We start from the raw sequence: 16,712 nt of genomic DNA, 5'->3' as shown, positions 1-16,712 counted from the left end.
ATTACGGTAATAGGTCCCCAACTCGCGGCGAAGCCACCTTCAAAATAAAAGCTTCCCAATAATACGGACGTCAGTGCTCTTCGGTTAAGGAATGCGACCAGCAAAGTTAATTTGAATCTTGAGGTAACAATAACACCACAGCTACTGCCATCCTGCTGGGTGGGATGGGATAGATGTCCTCCTCTCCACTTGTAGTCCACCCACTCTGAATTTCCGTAGCACGTTCTCCTCATTTTGAGGTACGCACTGTGTTTGATAAACAAGCATACACAACAAGTATAGCAACTTTCACACTCTGCAATTCTTCTTCTTCTGTGCAAAAGTTCAAAGAGGGATTCAATTTGGGTACATAGTAGTTTATGCAAGCACTACAGCTACACAGAATGAAGTGGTGAATTGGGAGAACTATAAATACCTGAATCTTTGGGTTGCCATGTTAGACTCAAATACTTCTGTTTCACTTTGTGCTGGATCCACCAAATATACGGTTTTGTTGACAGCATTGATGTACTTGGAATGATATGAAAGGAATTCTAAGGTTGCACATACAGTATAACATTTTTACATCCATTTTCTGTATCGCCTATCCTCTCTAGGGTTGCGGGTGTGTCGGAGCCTATCCCATTTTTCCAAAATTCATATTGATAAACGACAACACGACTTTATAGTTTTTTTTAAAGAATTTTTGAAATCCGTGATCATGGCAGTGAAATACACCAATTTCAGTGGACTTTTATTTTGAAATGCCACATCAGATTTTGATGAGACCTCTTTTGTTGCAGACCTGGGGGGGTGTAGTGTCCCCCAGAACTGGTCTGGTGTTGCGATATCTCATTAAAAAGATTTAACAGATTGTTTTCAGTCAGGGATAATGAAAGCAACATATGCAGTTTTCAGAGATTTTTATTTTGAAATACAATATCAGATCTTCATCAAACCTCTTTTCGCGGAGTCCTTGGTGTTCTGTCACACAGATCTGAACTCGTCTTGCGATACCAATGGGATTATGTTGGGGTGGCTTTGGCTGAGTCGGTAGAACAGGTTCGAATCCCTGCTACGACTGTCCGCATGTCGAAGTTTCCTTGGGCAAGACACTGATTTGCTCCCAATGGGCATGGCAGCGCCTTGCATGGCAGCAGTCGCCCATTGGTTTATGAATGTGTTGTGAATGTGTGAATATGAGTCTTTGTAAAGCGCTTTGGCCACTGTGATGATGGAGATAAAGCGCTATATAAGTGCAGTCCATTGCCATTTATTTTTCCTAAGATATCAAATAAAGTAAATTTTTTAATGTATGTATGTATGTAATGTATCTCAAGATTCAAATGAACTTTGCTGGTTGCATCCCTTAACCGAAGAGCACTTACGTCCGTGTTATTGGGAAGCTTTTATTTTGAAGGTGGCTTTCGCCGCGAGTTGGCGACCTATTACCGTAATGCCTAGTATGAACAAAATTAGGGGCGGCTGGCTTGACTGCTACTTTACGAGTGGAGGCTGGCTTGACCGCAGTAAAATACCCCTGGAGTCACTCCTCGGTAGCTACGGTGTAAATGCAGCACAAGTTGAAACCGTGCCGTCCTCGGGGTAGTTTAAATCGAGTGCACAAATCCGTCTGGAAAGGGTCACGCATTCGAGGGCGGGCCTCGCTAGGCTTTGCATAACGTGCACACCCTCCAGTACGACACTGCATCCGGTCTCCAGGAACAGCGGCATCCGCCCCGATGTCATCGTAGATGCACTTGTTGTCTGTGCAATCCCCAACTCGGCCTCAGCACACTCGCGCTCCTGGGGAATAAAGAAAGTGAGTTGTATTCACCTTTATTACTTTTGGAAAGCATGCAGTTTAAAAGAAAAAAGAAAAAAGTGCAATGGATATGGCCAGCCAGTGACTGAGAGGCAAATCGCAAAGGCAACTTTTGAAGGGTCCGCAAGGATGCACGTTTGTTTGCGATTCACTCTCGCTGCTCCATACAAGCCCTCCCATTTGCTAACCGCTAGTACAACAACTCACTAGGCTACAGTAATGCATTCATACAGAAATGCTGGGGGGATTTTAATTGAAATTTGCCAGGCAAATGACCAACAAATAGCTTTACATTAGTTCTGACGTGTCATGCTGCTCTACTATACTTTGCACTGTCATCTGTTTTTGGCTCATTTACAGCTGACATTTCTCATTTGGCTTAAAACGTCCATCATCCTAAACACTAACAGCTGCATACGCTGCAGTAAAAACACTACGCACCCTCGTAGAAAAATGAGACCACGATAACTCACGTCAACCCTTTTTCCACCATTTAATGTGACTTGTAACCTGTAGCACTGAATTGGGAGCATAATACAGTGCAGAATCGCATTGGCATACATTTGCTTTATGCAAAACAGATACACGGGTCACTGATGGTGTAGTGGTCCACACGCCTGACTTTGGCGCGGGTAGCGTGGGATCAGTTCCCACTCAGTGACGGCGCGAGTGTGAGTGCGAACGGTCGTCCGTGTCTATATGTGCCCTGCGACTGACTGGCGACCAGTTCAGGGCGTAGTCCGCCTTTCGCCCGAAGTCAGCCGGGATAGGCTCCGGCGCCCCGCGACCCTAACCGGGATAAGCGGTGTTGAAAATGGATGGGTGGAAAACAGATAGCAATTCAGGAGCGGTCTGAGGCAGATCCCCGGAGGCACGCCGCACTCTCTGTCTTTTGAGTTAGACCAGCTGCTGTTGAAATAAACTCTGAGTTCTGCGTGCAGGATAACTCCGCATAAACGAGAACGGCATTCACGTTTTAGTTGACCAATTAAGAGATTGTGATCTTGGACGCTGCACTTGTCAACTCGGGCTCCTTCCGTCTCTTTTAAGCAGTCATCAGTTTTTATGCCGCACAAGTGGAGTAGCTGCGCCTGTGAGCGTGTTGACATTTTACAGTCAAAATAGGGTTTATGCGCAACCGACTTCCACATTGTGCAAAACAGGTCATAGTGCTTCCTTCCGATCCAGGCCACTGGCGGAGACCGGCGGCAGGAGTCCCAGGTTGCCGAACCTTTTTGGAAGTGACGCGCCGAACCCGCGCATTCGACATCGATTTCAGATGAGACGTAGAGGAACAGAAACACGAGCCGTGCCGGCCGGTAAGCGGGGCGCCGGCTGGTGTTTCTGCTCTGCCTATGGGGCTGCGGTCCGGAAGGGTCTTCAACAACTTCCTGACCACGCTCTCTGAAGAGTGCATCTCTTATGAAGCATTAGGCCATTCGTTGGAAGTATTGGAATGAGTGTTCTTCATATTCTAACCCTACCTTATTGACTGAGTGGTTAGAAGAGAAGAATGGTTCATATAATTAGCTATATCAAGTGGTTTGGTTCCAAACCTGCCTTCTGATTCCACATAAGGAGATCCATTAGTTGCCTTTCTCCACATGAATTCATCTGATGCTCTCCAAAGCTCTCTATCATCTTGCTTCACAACGCTTCATCCATTTTCCGTCGCGCTTCTCCTCACGCGGGTCGCGGGCGTGCCGGAGCCTATCTGGGCGAGAGGCGGCGGACACGCTCAACACACAGACACATTCGCACCTACGGGCAATTTAGAGTCTTCAATCAACCTCCCAGGCATGTTTTGGGGACGTGGGAGGAAACCGGAGTACCGGGAGAAAAGCCACACAGACACGGGGAGAACGTGCAAACTCCACACAGGCGAGGCCGCATTTGAACCCGCAACCTCAGAACTGTGAGGCGGATGTGCTAACCAGTTATGCAGCGTGGTGCCAAATGCTTATCCTCTTCCTAAAATATTCACTTTCAGTTTTGTGTCTTGATTCCGTAATTGACAGTATCGCAATCTCTATTTGACCAAATCCGACTTTTCGCTTCAACTCGGTCGCTCCTGAGGTCTTGCAAATACTCACTCAACCGTGGAGCTGCTCCAGATCTGACTGTACACTTCCTCATGGGAGACTTCTCATAAAGATGTTCGTGAAGATGTGCAAGGAGGCCACCTGTGTTCCCTCAGCCCCCTTTACATTTCTAGCATCTTCAAAACCTTTCTTATCCATTCTCACGACTTTGACCGAATGCCAGTTGAAGAAGCGGGAGCAGCAGGTGGCATTGCCAGGGACTGTTCAATTTGACCACTAAGTCATTCATCAATGTATGCCCAGAATTCCTTAGAGCAACAGGGTGAGCGACGCATTATAGCCATTACATTTTGAGGAGCTGTTTTTTTCTGTTGGATGGGCTTGCCTTTGTTTTTCCACCGTTAATACTGGCGGTGAAACTTAACTTTGTCATATGTCTGCGTTTTGAATTCCCACTGTGTAAATGACTCGGGGTGAAAGCCTATATTTTGTTACACGGTATATGGACCGCTTGCGTGCTTCCGATCTCTCCGGTGATGGGCAAATTAGTTTCCAGTTGGCTTCCTGCTCCATTCGCAACAGGGGTAACATAAACGCAGAGAAAAATTCGAGCGCTTTAACTGCCAGAAAAATGAGTTAGTATAACGTGAAGGATACTTTTACGATCCATGAAGCGATGGGTGGCTCAGATGAGTATTACTGTGTGCCACTTTGGAGCGGATCCGGCGGCTCTCCAGCCTTCCATTTTCTGAAGCGCTTCTCCTCACTGGGGTCGCGGACGTGCTGGCAGCCCCTGTGTGAGCGCGGAATATCCCCTCCCTCCGTTGGCAACGATACGAAAGAGGGAGTTTGTTGTTACTTGGCACACAACGGCATACGGCAGACACAACGGCGGCCGCGGCCCAATGGTTAAGATCGTCGCCTGCCACCGTGGGGGACCTAGGTTCGAGACCCCGACTGGGCCGTCCGCCGACATCCCCCGGACTCACGGCTGCGGTGTCCTTGAGCGAGACACCGATACCCCCAAATGCTCCCCGGGCGCTTCAGCTGCCGCCTGCTCCGGTGTATTCCGCTAACGTGTTCACTGTGAGGGGTTAAATGCAGAAAACACATTTCGTATGCGTGCATGCGTGTTCGTGACAATAAAAGGTGATTCAAATCCAACAATTCGGGAAGGCTCCAATTTATCGTACCGCTACGCGTAGACGGCTTTGAGTCACAAACGCCGCACCTTTGTTGTTTGAATGAACCAACTACGTACGCCAGCAGCTATGTCGCTTTGGCGTGATTTGGAAAATGGTTTTCTTCTACATCGCATTATTAATTTGATATAATCTTTGCATGTTTTATTGTTACATCGCTCTTAGCGCAGTCCATTTGTGTGTCCTTGCAAATGTGCTTTTTCGCTGACTACTCTTGCTTTATCATGCACCCATTCCCATAAAAGTATGTGTGAGAATGCTGTGGGAAGAGGGGTGTATTTCTTTTCTTCTCTCACACACAAATGTGACGTTTTGGCCGGGCTTCAGTAAGGGGTAACAAATCGTGACGACTCGTACCTTTGCCTCGCTTTGCAAAGATTCCTTTTTTCTCTTCCTTCTTGTAATAAAACCCCACAAAGTGTCTGAAAAAGATCTGGCAAAACAAGCGTACGTTTGAGAATTCGACCGCGCAGGAGTAGAAGAATCCTCCAATCATTAGCTTCCCGCACACATTCGCGTGTGAATGAGAGGCATGAAGTTTGTGTACTTTTTGAATTGTGGTTTTCTGAACTTCACTTGCATGATTTGACGGCACAGCGCTGACACATTCAATATGGCGGACACGCTGACGTCTCCCGGCAACGGGCGAATCTACTTGGGTTTGTGGTCTACGGGCAAGCGGCGGAAGTCAAACCGTCTGCGATTTGTTCAGTGGCCGTTGTACTGTCAGAACCTGTGCCGGAGTGAAGTGACTACACTGGACGTTTGACTTTCTTTCACTTTCTTCTCAAGGTAAACCGCAAAACAACAATGTACATTTGCATGTACAAGCATTAACGAGTGTCGGCTTGGAACGAACATCTTCGCTAAGTTGTCTGCTCGACAGGCGCGCGCTCACGATGTCGTCCGCGGAGACGCGCACGTTCGAAATGGCCAAAGACGTCATCCAGTCGGTGCACGTTCAAAGCTCTGTGGCGGACCAGATCCACTTCTACGACCGATGGGCCCAAACCTACGAGCAGGTCATCGACACCCACAACCGTACAATCCCATTACGAACGCAAGCGGTGTTGCGTGCTTATTTTACACGCTGTTCCTGGAGAGCCTGCTCGCAAATGTGTCAGCAGGCCAAATTCAAATGTGCATCCAGCCAGCCATCTTCTGTTCCGCTTCTCCTCATGCCGGGGTCTATCCCAGCCATCTTCGGGCGAGAGGCGGGGTACGCCCTGAACTGGTCGCCAGCCAATCGCAGGGCACATAGAAACAAACAACCACTCGCACTCACATTCACGCCTACGGGCAATTTAGAGTCTTCAATCAACCCAGCACGCATGTTTTTGGGATGTGGGAGGAAAGCGGAGTGCCCGGAGAAAAGCCACGCAGAACATGCAAACTCCACACAGGCGGGGCCGGGGATTGAACCCAGGTCCTCACAACTGTGAGGCAGACGCTCTAACCAGTCGTCCGCCGTGCCGCCCCCAACATACATACAAAAGTTGGCTGGAATCTAAGGGAAAAGTCTGCACCTATTCATATTTATTTGACTTTCATTTCTTATGCCACTAACTAGGCCATTGCTACGCAATACACACAGACTAACAGCTAAAACCCAAATCAAAACTCAACTAGTCAAACTTACATATTCAAAGCAGACAGTCACGTTTGTTTTTTACTGTTCCCGTTTTATCGTATATATTAATACATTACATGGCATCTTTCATTGCTTTAGACCAGTGGTGTCAAACTCATTTTAGTTCGCAGGCCACTTTTACCCCAATTAGATCTCAATATTGGCGGTTTAAAAAGCCATACATAATGTTTTGGTGCAAATAATTTTGAATTTTTTCATTATCATCTCGTTGCAAATCATATGAGCAGTTTGACATTTTTAACCAAGAATTATTTCAACAGTATTATGAATCAGTGAGCATGCACCATTCAGCCATGCATCCTTTGTAAATGTATACATACAAATGTAAGTTGTGGCAGTGCGTGGGGGGGAAAAAAAGGTTCCAACAAGCCAATCTCTTCTGAAGTGAAGCTTTTGACTGAAATTTGGTCATATTCAATGTCTTAAAACATTTCTACAGGAACTATTTCTTTTCACAGCGTAAACATGGCGCACCATTTCATGTTCGTGTGCTCCTGAAACTTGGCATTGTTTGGGCTTCACAAGTGCATGAGTCATTTAAGTGTTGTCAGTGCACCCTCCAGTGGACGAAATTAGCAACAAAAGTTACTTTTATTGAAAAATAGCAGCGAATGTGTTCTCCATCCCCCCGACGGGCCGTTTCTGGCCCGCAGGCCGTATGGTTGACACCGCTGGTTTAGAGGATTAATACATGAATTCTAACCCTTTTTACCGTGGGTGGCAATTCCTCATTTTTGGGCTTTTCTAGTCAGGCTTGTTCCGACAGAGCTGTTCACTAATCGGCATTCTGCGGCGTCCATTCCACAGGATGTTGAACTTATCGAGTACCGCGCGCCCGCTCTGGCAGCGGGCCGAGTCTCTGCCCACTTCAGCGGCGAGCCCCGAGCGGCGGCGGCGGTGTTGGACGTGGCCTGTGGCACGGGCCTGGTGGCCAAGACGGTGGGCGCGAGCATTTCCGTAAATCGATCTATCGGAACGAGAGCGACGCTCGTTTGTTTGTGAGCGGACTAAACAAGCGTGTGGCGCAGATGAAACGCGAGGGATTCCAGCACTTCGTGGGCATGGACTGCAGCGAGGGGATGCTGCAGAGTGCCCGACGCAGCGGGCTGTACCGGGAGCTCAAAATGGCCGTGCTCGGAGACCAGCCTCTTCCTGTCCCGTCGGGTACTGTAATCCGTCCGTCCGTCCGTCACTCCCTCCCTGACCGTCCTTGGGATGTCATTCATTTGTGAGGGTCTCTCTCTGCAGGTGAATTTAAAGTAGTGATGATTGTTGGGGCTCTGAGCGCAAGTCACATTCCAGCGAAGGCGATCCGGGAGCTGTGCCGGGCAGCCGAGCAGGGTGAGGTTGCTTTTCGCGCTTTGGACGCTTTCACATCTCAACCTGACTTGTGACCGCACAGGAGGCCTCGTCTGCATGACCACCAGGACTAACCGTGACAACCTCGACTACAAGGCGGCCTTGGAGGGCGAGATGAAGCAAATGGAGGACGAGGGACTGTGGCGCCGCGTCGACGTGACCCACGTGACAGAGTGGGAGCGAGGGGTGACCGACCAAGCGACTGGGTACATCCCTGGATGTGTGTATCTCTTTCAGAAGCTCTAAAGCACAACAGTACACGACACTACAGTGGAGGTGGACGTACGGGAAAAAACTGCAGCTTTAAGAGTACTATACAGTACCGTGGTACTTGCCCGTTTATGTGTGTGTCTGTTTAAGTCGTCGTGACTGTGATGCAGCGCGTGACTAAATGTCATTTCTATGAATTCAAGTTTTCCCGCATTTTATGATGATTATTCGCGCACTTGACTGACATACATTCGATTGCCTTATAGTCTTCTCGATCTCCACGTACAGTTGAACGACACACAGCAATGTCTGCTTTCAAGGTCCCATGCCATCGGAGGAACCTGTGTTTTAAAATCTCCTAACCTCCGTGGTTCCGAGCGTGCTCGTTTTCGTGAAAGAACTTCGTTCACAACAATGTATAAAAAACAACCGATTTATTCCTGACAGAGGAGTCTATACATTTTGCACAGCCAAAATGTAGCTACCCACGCAACACAGCTGAGCGGCAATATGACATTTCCGGGTTTAAAGCGAACGAGTCGGCCATATAAATACTAATGTAACTGTACCAATGTAACTGTAATGTCATGTTATGAAATAGCAAAGCTTGCAGTCATTGTCGCCGTTTCCTATGAGCGGGCCAACAATCAACGCTTGGTGAATTCTGCTTCACAACGATAGGAAGACGGCATCGAAAGCTTGGCCGCCGCGAGCCACGGGATGCCGTGATATCGCCGAGCACCAATCGGAGCAAAGCTGCTTTCATAATTTAATTTAGAAGAATAACAGCGATCCGATCAGAGCAAAGATCATTTACATCTTGAATATTAATGAGAAATGCCAGGCGGAAAAGACCAACTCGGCTAGCTTGGAAAAGGGAATCTGGGCATTTTCTACTCAAATTATCTTACAAACCCGATAAAAGGATCAAATATGATGGTATGGGACCTAGTAGAAACCTTGTGGGAAAACAGCTTTTATATATATATGTATATATATATATATATATATATATATATATATATATATATATATATATATATACATATATATATATGTACATATGTACATATTATATATATCAGCCTTGCGCTTAATTCAAGAGGCCCAAAGTTATACATTTTGTGACATTTTTGTTTGTGGTGTGCCAGGAGATTTTTCTAATCGATTACTATTTAATAATTATGATAATCTGTACGCTACTCTACTGAACTCCATATACATTCAGTGGCCATAATATTAGGTACATTTGATTGGATCAGATACAAACTATATCTTTACAAAATGAATATGCATTATTGAGATGTTTTTTTTCTACTATTTTGTCCTCTTCTGTAGATAAACGAGGTGGTCAAAATATCAGGAACCTCTCTCAGTATGATACGGTGCAAAAACTACAAGCACGTATTTCTCAAATGATTGGTGATAATATCCAAAAGAGTAAAAGCAGGGCAGCATGGCGTGCTAGTGGTTAGCACGTCTGCCTTACAGTTCTGACATCCTGGGTTTGAATCTCTACTCCGGCCTTTCCCTCAACCCCCCCGCCCACACATTCCAAAAACACGTTAGCGTGTTACCTTCCTTGAAGATCAACAAATGGTGCAAAGGCGAGATTGTGAGTGGGAGTGCGTCTTTGTCTGTAGGTGGCCTGTGATTGGCTGGCAACCAGTCAAGTCAGCTGGGATTAGCCCAGTGAGGAAAAGATAAAATGGACAGATGACCGAAGGCAACAACCATTTTGACGTCCCCAAAGACAGAAGAACAATGATTACGATATTATGACTGAATTAATATACCGATTACTGATACGGATAATGTTCCATCTTCTTCTTCTTCTTCTTCTTTTCCTTTGGGCTTGTCCCGTTTGGGGTCGCCACCGCGCGTCATCCTTTTCCACGTACGCCTCTCTCCTGCATCCTCCTCTCCAACACCAACTGCCCTCATGTCTTGCCTCACGACATCCATCAACCTCCTCTTTGGTCTTCCTCTCGCTGTCTTGCCTGGCAGCTCCATCCTCATCACCCTTCTACCAGTATACTCACTCTCTCTCTCCTTTGGACGTGTCCAAACCATCCAAGTCTGCTCTCTCACTTTGTCTCCAAAACATCGAACCTTGGCTGTCCTGCTGATGAGCTCATTTCTCATTCAAGCACATATATTCGGTTTTACTTCAGCTTATCTTCATTCCTCTCCTTTCCGGTGCATGCCTCCACCTTTCTAACTGTTCCTCCACCCGTTTCCCTGCTTTCACTGCAGATCGCAATGTCATCCGCAAACATCATAGTCCATGGGGATTCCAGTCTAAGCCTCTCCATCACCATTGCAAACAGGAAGGGGCTCAGGGCTGATCCCTGATGCACTCCCACCTCCACCTTCAACTCATCTGTCACACCTATAGCACACATTCTAACATACTTCTCTGCCACTCCGGACTTCCGCATGCAGTGCCACAGTTCCCCTCTGTGTACTCTGCCATAGGCTTTCTCTAGATCCACAAAGACACAATGTACAAGCCCAATTCAAACATAAATAAAAACAGAATACAATGATTTGCAAATCATGTTCAACCTATATTGAATTGAATACACTACAAAGACAAGATATTTACGTCATGGGTTTGTGTTCCGGGTTTTGTCTTCCCCCCCTGTTTCTCACACACCTGCTCCTGTGAGGATCTCCACCACCTGTTCCTCGTTCACCCCAATTACCTATTGTATTTAACCTCGTTTCTCGTTCCCTCTCGTCGCCAGTTCGTTGTACCTTGTCGTCGCGTTCCAGCATTCCTTGTTTCCACGTCACAGACTCACAGTAAGACTTGACCCTGTTCCGATTAACGACCTCGCCTCTTTGCCTCATGTTTTTGGATACTGTTGCCTTTCTTGGATTGCCTGCCCGTGTACCGACCTATGCCCGTCGATTAAACCTCTCTTTTTGGAAACTGTCCCTTTGTTTTGGAGTCGTGCATTTTTGGGTCCTATCCTCTGTTCCATTCATGACAATTGAATGTTCAAACTGATACACTTGATTGTTTTTAGCAAATAATCATGAACTTAGAATTTTATGGCTGGAACACGTTCCAAAAAAGCTGGAACAGGTGGCAAAAAAGTTGAGGAATGCTCATCCAACACCTGTTTGGGACATCCCACAGGTGAACAGTCTCATTGGGAACAGGTGGGTTCCACCATTGGGTAGAAAAGGAGCTTCCCTGAATTGCTCAGTCATTCACACGCAGAGGTGGGGCGAGGTTCACCTCTTTGTGAACAGGTGTGTGAGAAAATAGTCCAACAGTTTAAGGACAATGTTCCTCAACGTACAATTGCAAGGAATTGAGGGATTTCATCATCTACGGACCATATCATCATCATCAAAAGGGTCAGAGAATCTGGAGAAATCACTGCATGTAAGCGGCGAGGCCGCAAACCAACATTGAATGCCCGTGACCTTCGATCCCTCAGGCGGCACCGCATCAAAAACCGACATCGATGTGTAAAGGATATCACCGCATTCTGCACTTGTTATAACAGCGTGGCTTGGTAGTAAAAGAGTGCAGGTACTAGACTGGCCTGCCTGCAGCCCAGACCTGTCTCCCATTGAAAAGGTCTGGCGCATTATGAAGCGTAAAATACGACAACGGAGACCCCGGACTGTTGAACGGCTGAAGCTGTACGTCGAGCAAGAATGGGAAAGAATTCCACCTACAAAACTTCAACAATTAGCGTCCTCAGTTCCCAAACGTTTCTTGAATGTTGTTCAAAGAAAAAGTGATGGAACACAGTGGGAAACGTGAGCCTGTTCCAGCTTTTTGGAACGTGTTGCAGCCATAAAATTCTAAGTTATTTGCTAAAAACAATAAAGTTGATCAGTTTGAACATTAAATATCTAATATGTCTTCGTAGTGTATTCAATTAAATATAGGTCGAACATGATTTGCAAATCATTGTATTCTGTTTTTATTTATGTTTAACACAACGTCCCAACTTCATTGGAATTGGGCTTGTAGCGCCTTGTGACCTTCTCTGTACTTTTCCATCAATAATGCATCTGTGGTCCTCTTTCTAGGCATGAAACCACACTGTTGCTCGCAAATACTCACTTCTGTCCTGAGTCTCGCCTCCACGACTCTTTCCCCTAACTTCATAGTGTGGCTCATCGACTTTATTCCTCTGTAGTTGCCACAGCTCTGCACAGCATCCTTGTTCTTAAAAATGGGCACCAGCACACTTTTCCTCCATTCCTCAGGCATCTTCTCACGCGCTAGAATTCTATTGAACAAGCTGGTCCAAAACTCCACAGCCTAGATGCCTCCTAGATGCTAGTCATCAGGACCAACTGCCTTTCCATTTTCCATCCTCTGTAATGCCTTTCTAACTTCCCCCTTACTAATCATGGCCAGTTCCTGGTCCACCACTCTTGGCTCCTCTACTCTTCCTTCTCTCTCATTTTCTGTATTCATGAACTCCTCAAAGTAACGAATAATTTTCCATCTGGCGAAAGCAAAAGATGTCAAGTGAAAGCGTTTTGACGTCCACAAAGACAGCAGAACACTTTCTGTCAAACCAGTTGGACCGGCCGCAAGCAAAACTCGTCAGACTTCAGGAAGGAGCCGCCGCCGCCGTCTCTTATTTCATTGATTGGCCTTTCTTCCAAAAACGCACGTACACAGATCAGTCCAAAAGGAAACAAAAGATTACAGTTCCATCCATCCATTTTCTACCGCTGATCCGAGGTCGGGTCGCGGGGGCCCTCAATATTGACTGCACACACTTGACACACAACACGTGCACATTTACTGCATGTGTATTTCCTTCATGTCAGGATGTTACTGTTTTGAGGTCTTACTCAATTTCAAGCAAGTCTGGGAAGAAAGGAAAACTTCACAATCAGAGTTTACAAGTTTAAAATGTTGTCACATTTTCATTTGAAAATAAAATCAGACAATGTCAAAAATGAATTCAATGCAGTTAGAGACAAAGTTGAGGTGATGTCACTTCCTGTCGCGAGTAAGCCATACAAGACCGAAGAAATGACCAAATACAGTTAGTTCGGATCAAAGAGTCCTCTTGGAGTCCTGTCGAGGGTTAGTCCGGGTCCAAGGTAGGACTATAACCTGTGTTGTCGCGTTAGTCTACAATCAGTACTTAGACTTTGAGGTGTTAAATAGTTGGTTTAGGTCTTTAACCTGTCAAATGGAGTTAGTCCATGTCAAAGAGACAGAATTACTCTTGGTCTTTGTTGTCTACCTATAGAGTTAGTACAGATCACAAGGTCCGGACTTTGATGTAGTAAAAGTCTCGGTCTTTGATGTATCTTCTACTTCTTCTCGTCTTTGTGACATCACTTTACGAGCAGACTATGTTTCTTCTTCTCCTCCTTTGGTCTTGTCCCGTTCGGGGTGGCCACAGCACGTCATCCTTTTCCATGTAAGGCTCTAAATGTTCTGCATCCATCTTCCCTCATGACATCTGTCAACCTTCTCTTAGGTCTTCCTCTCACTCTCTTGCCTGGCAGCTCCAACCTCATCACCCTTCCACCAATATATCTCCCCTCTGGACAGGTCTAAACCATCCAAGTCTGGTCTCCCCAAAACATCTAACCTTGGCTAATGAGCTCATTTCTAATCCTGTCCAACCTGCGCACTCCTAAATAGAACCTCAACGTTTTCCAGCTGTCGTCTGTTCAGTGCCACCGTCTGGAAGCCGTACAGCATGACCGGCCTCACCGCTGTCTTATAAACTTTGCCCTTCATCTAGCATGAGGTCTTTGACGTAAACCAGATAGACCAAAGAGACAGCTATTCCAGATCTTAGAAGTTGTCATGTTCAGGTCAGAGGTAGGTCTTTGAAGGGTTGGAGGACAAGTCCTCAGGTCGGTTGCCGTCGGAGTCCAAAGTCTTGTTGTGGTCCACCTGGTCTGGCTTCAGCTGAGACTCGGTAGAAGGCGCCTCGCTTTGCTCCGAGGGCGTCGATTCCAGTCGCTTCAGCTGAGACTTAGCGGACAGCGCCCAGGATCTCTCAGAGTTCTGCCCGAGGCCCGGCGCGGGCGCGTATCCCCAGGCGGTCCCGCCGGGCAGCTCGGGCTTGGAAGAGGCCGCCCGGTAGCTGGGAGGCCCGCCGAAAGCCGTGCCGGTCGGCCTCGTCGCCGGGACCCTGCGGAGGGACCCGGTGGACGAGCGGGCCATCAGGTATCGAACGGACGGGCTCTTGTGTGCGTGCTGGGCTTTAAGGGGGCATGCGGAACTGATGAACAGCCCCCCTCCCAGGATGAGCAGGATGGACGCTCCCCAGCCGATGTAGAGGCAGGCGCCGATCTCACGCCGCTGGGCGTCTATGGCGGCGCTGTAGAACTTCCGGACCACGGCGCCGGCCGCCCACGAGGTCGGAATCAAACACAGCAATCCCGTGAGCACCAGAACCGCCCCCGCCGCCACTGCTACCCTGCCTTTGGACCTGGGCCCCTCCCGGTCCAAGAAGCGGGTGCACTTGCCCCCGACGAAGGCCAGGACGAGGCCCGTGGCGCCGGTCACGGCGGCCAGTACGGTGAGGGCGCGGGCCGCTTGCAGGTCCGCGCTCAGCGCCAACATGGACTCGTAGGGCTTGCACTGGATCTGCCCCGTGCTCTGGACCACGCAGCTCATCCAGATGCCCTCCCAGATGGTCTGAGACGTGACGATGGTGCTGCCCACGAACGCCGTCACCCTCCACATGGGCAGAAGGCAGCTGATTATCACGCCGGCCCAGCCCAGCAGGCACAGGACACTCGCCAGCAGCTGCGTGCCCGTCGACGCCATGGCGACAGCCTGGACAGGAGCCGGTGAGATCTGTTATTGGAGGAGCAGAATATTTGCGGACGGTGTGATGATGCGTCTCAGGTGTCACTGGGGGTCAATTCTGTTTTGCTAGCATGGAACCTTCTTTTGCCTCGTAAGATAAAACCAAAAACGGATTTTTGTAACAGCTCGGCGTTGCCGTGCCAATGTGTGTTTGAAGTGAGTTTAAGGATCACAACGAAGGATTTCCAGAAAATACCTCAAATGTTTGTCCCGGACCACATAAATCATCAAGCATGTTAACAAACGTAAACTTGAAACGTCGCAGTCATTTTGCCGCGTCCACCCTCGGAATTTTGGCCTGTACCAACTTATCGGTGGATATTTTTCTCTGAAACTAACTTGAACTTTTAACAGATTTCACCCTAACCCCAAAAGGCCTTTTGTTTGACTCAAACAACTTTCTGTAACATCTTCACCCGGTTTTCTTGCTGCTACGTTTCAACCAGATGCAGCAAATTGACAGACTGTCATTTTGGGGAAATCTTGGCAGGCTGCTATGAAAGTTAGAACAACAATTAGGTATTCGCGGTTTGGCATTCTCGCATTCACCTACTTCTGGCTTTTCTGGGGGAATCTGTCCCTCGCTTATTTGCGGTATTTCTTCCCCAATATCCTGTTTATTCACATTTTTGTCGGGAATGAATCATTTGGAGAAAAAAAGAATTCACGGCGATCGTTGCTCTTCGCCGGGGTCCGCAGCCTTTCATTTGTGTTCATTGGATGCAAAGGGAGAGACTCCCGAATGTCCGCCTCCAAGTTGACAGCACCTGCGAAGGTGGAAAAACCTGCGAGCATTTGGAAGGCAGAAGGAAGACCCCCCCCTTGGCACCCCCACCTCGGTGTTACGAGATACATGATGTCCTCCCGTGCCGGTTTCTGTCGGAACGTTCGGCCGGGTCTCGCCGGGATATGTTTATTGTTAATGTGAGGAAAAAAAAGAAGCCTGTTTTGAGACATCCACATACTGTACTAGCTGTCACTGTGTCTGTTGTCTGACGTCTTTGCTAAGAAAATCTACTGCGCCAAAGGTTGCTTTCAGGATCAGAATGAGATATTTTTTCCACAACACACCTCAGATGGCGTCTTCTTCTTTCTTCTTTCTTCTTCCTCCTTCTTCTTCTTGTCGGCGATCCACGTATGCGCTGTGTTGTCTTCGCTCGGATTTTTGTTAGCAGAAGGCAGCCTGTCCGCGGGCCTCGGTCGCGCGTCTTTCGCCTCGCGTCCCCTGAGAGCGACTAAAGTGAAGATGGGTGGAGGCGACCACGCCTGCTCTTCTGGGAGCTCAGGGGGCGGGGCGGGGCCTCACATTGCTGACATCATCACTCACAGTGTGTGTGTGTGTTATAGTTCAAAATAATCTTCAATCTTTGAAAATAATTTACATCTCTGGTGTGGCCCCCGCCATTCTTTAATGTGGCCCACCAAGCATTTACACGATTAAAAGTCCTGTAGTTCAATTTCATTGAGCAGTTTCTTTTTTCAAAAATTGCTTGGTTTAAATTGTATTCATAAAATTTTGGGGGGTTTTAATTCATCTAATTGATTATCAGTTTAAATGACTGGGAATGTACACAGGCATCTAATTAAGTAGTATTTCAGTTGATTAATAGGAATA

At 47.5% G+C, this 16,712-nt stretch overlaps 2 protein-coding genes across 5 annotated transcripts; one reads left to right on the top strand and one right to left on the bottom strand.

Moving 5' to 3' along the window:
* Positions 1–1,748: 1,748 nt before the first annotated feature.
* On the top strand, positions 1,749–12,752 carry mettl27 (methyltransferase like 27). The gene is made up of 7 exons (XM_061703456.1): positions 1,749–1,801; positions 5,646–5,840; positions 5,935–6,070; positions 7,507–7,638; positions 7,728–7,863; positions 7,948–8,040; positions 8,102–12,752. Exons 3-7 carry the CDS (start codon positions 5,948–5,950, stop codon positions 8,302–8,304), a joined length of 687 nt encoding a protein of 228 aa, XP_061559440.1. The 5' UTR covers positions 1,749–1,801; positions 5,646–5,840; positions 5,935–5,947; the 3' UTR covers positions 8,305–12,752.
* Positions 11,624–16,622, bottom strand: LOC133416490 (claudin-4-like). 4 transcript variants are annotated; one of them, XM_061703453.1, is made up of 3 exons: positions 16,169–16,622; positions 15,651–15,864; positions 11,624–15,085 (listed from the first exon to the last, which is right to left on the bottom strand). In XM_061703453.1, exon 3 carries the CDS (start codon positions 15,053–15,055, stop codon positions 14,093–14,095), a length of 963 nt encoding a protein of 320 aa, XP_061559437.1. In that variant the 5' UTR covers positions 15,056–15,085; positions 15,651–15,864; positions 16,169–16,622; the 3' UTR covers positions 11,624–14,092. The 4 variants fall into 4 exon arrangements, with proteins under 4 accessions (XP_061559437.1, XP_061559438.1, XP_061559436.1 ...); XM_061703454.1 differs by having other exon boundaries at positions 15,723–16,622; XM_061703452.1 differs by lacking the exon at positions 15,651–15,864.
* Between the last annotated feature and the right edge of the window lie 90 nt (positions 16,623–16,712).

This window comes from Phycodurus eques, chromosome 17 (genome assembly GCF_024500275.1).
Source record: "Phycodurus eques isolate BA_2022a chromosome 17, UOR_Pequ_1.1, whole genome shotgun sequence".
NCBI lineage: Eukaryota > Metazoa > Chordata > Actinopteri > Syngnathiformes > Syngnathidae > Phycodurus > Phycodurus eques.
The sequence above is the reverse complement of the archived record's forward strand: the minus strand, read 5'-3'. Positions and strand labels throughout refer to the sequence as shown.

Bases quoted from the DNA above. Each gene is read 5' to 3' on its own strand.
- LOC133416490 (XM_061703454.1), bottom strand. From the start codon at position 15,055: ATGGCGTCGACGGGCACGCAGCTGCTGGCGAGTGTCCTGTGCCTGCTG.
- mettl27 (XM_061703456.1), top strand. From the start codon at position 5,948: ATGTCGTCCGCGGAGACGCGCACGTTCGAAATGGCCAAAGACGTCATC. The intron at 6,071-7,506 runs GTCATCGACACC...TCCATTCCACAG, and splicing joins GGGCCCAAACCTACGAGCAG to GATGTTGAACTTATCGAGTA. The intron at 7,864-7,947 runs GTACTGTAATCC...CTCTCTCTGCAG, and splicing joins GCCTCTTCCTGTCCCGTCGG to GTGAATTTAAAGTAGTGATG.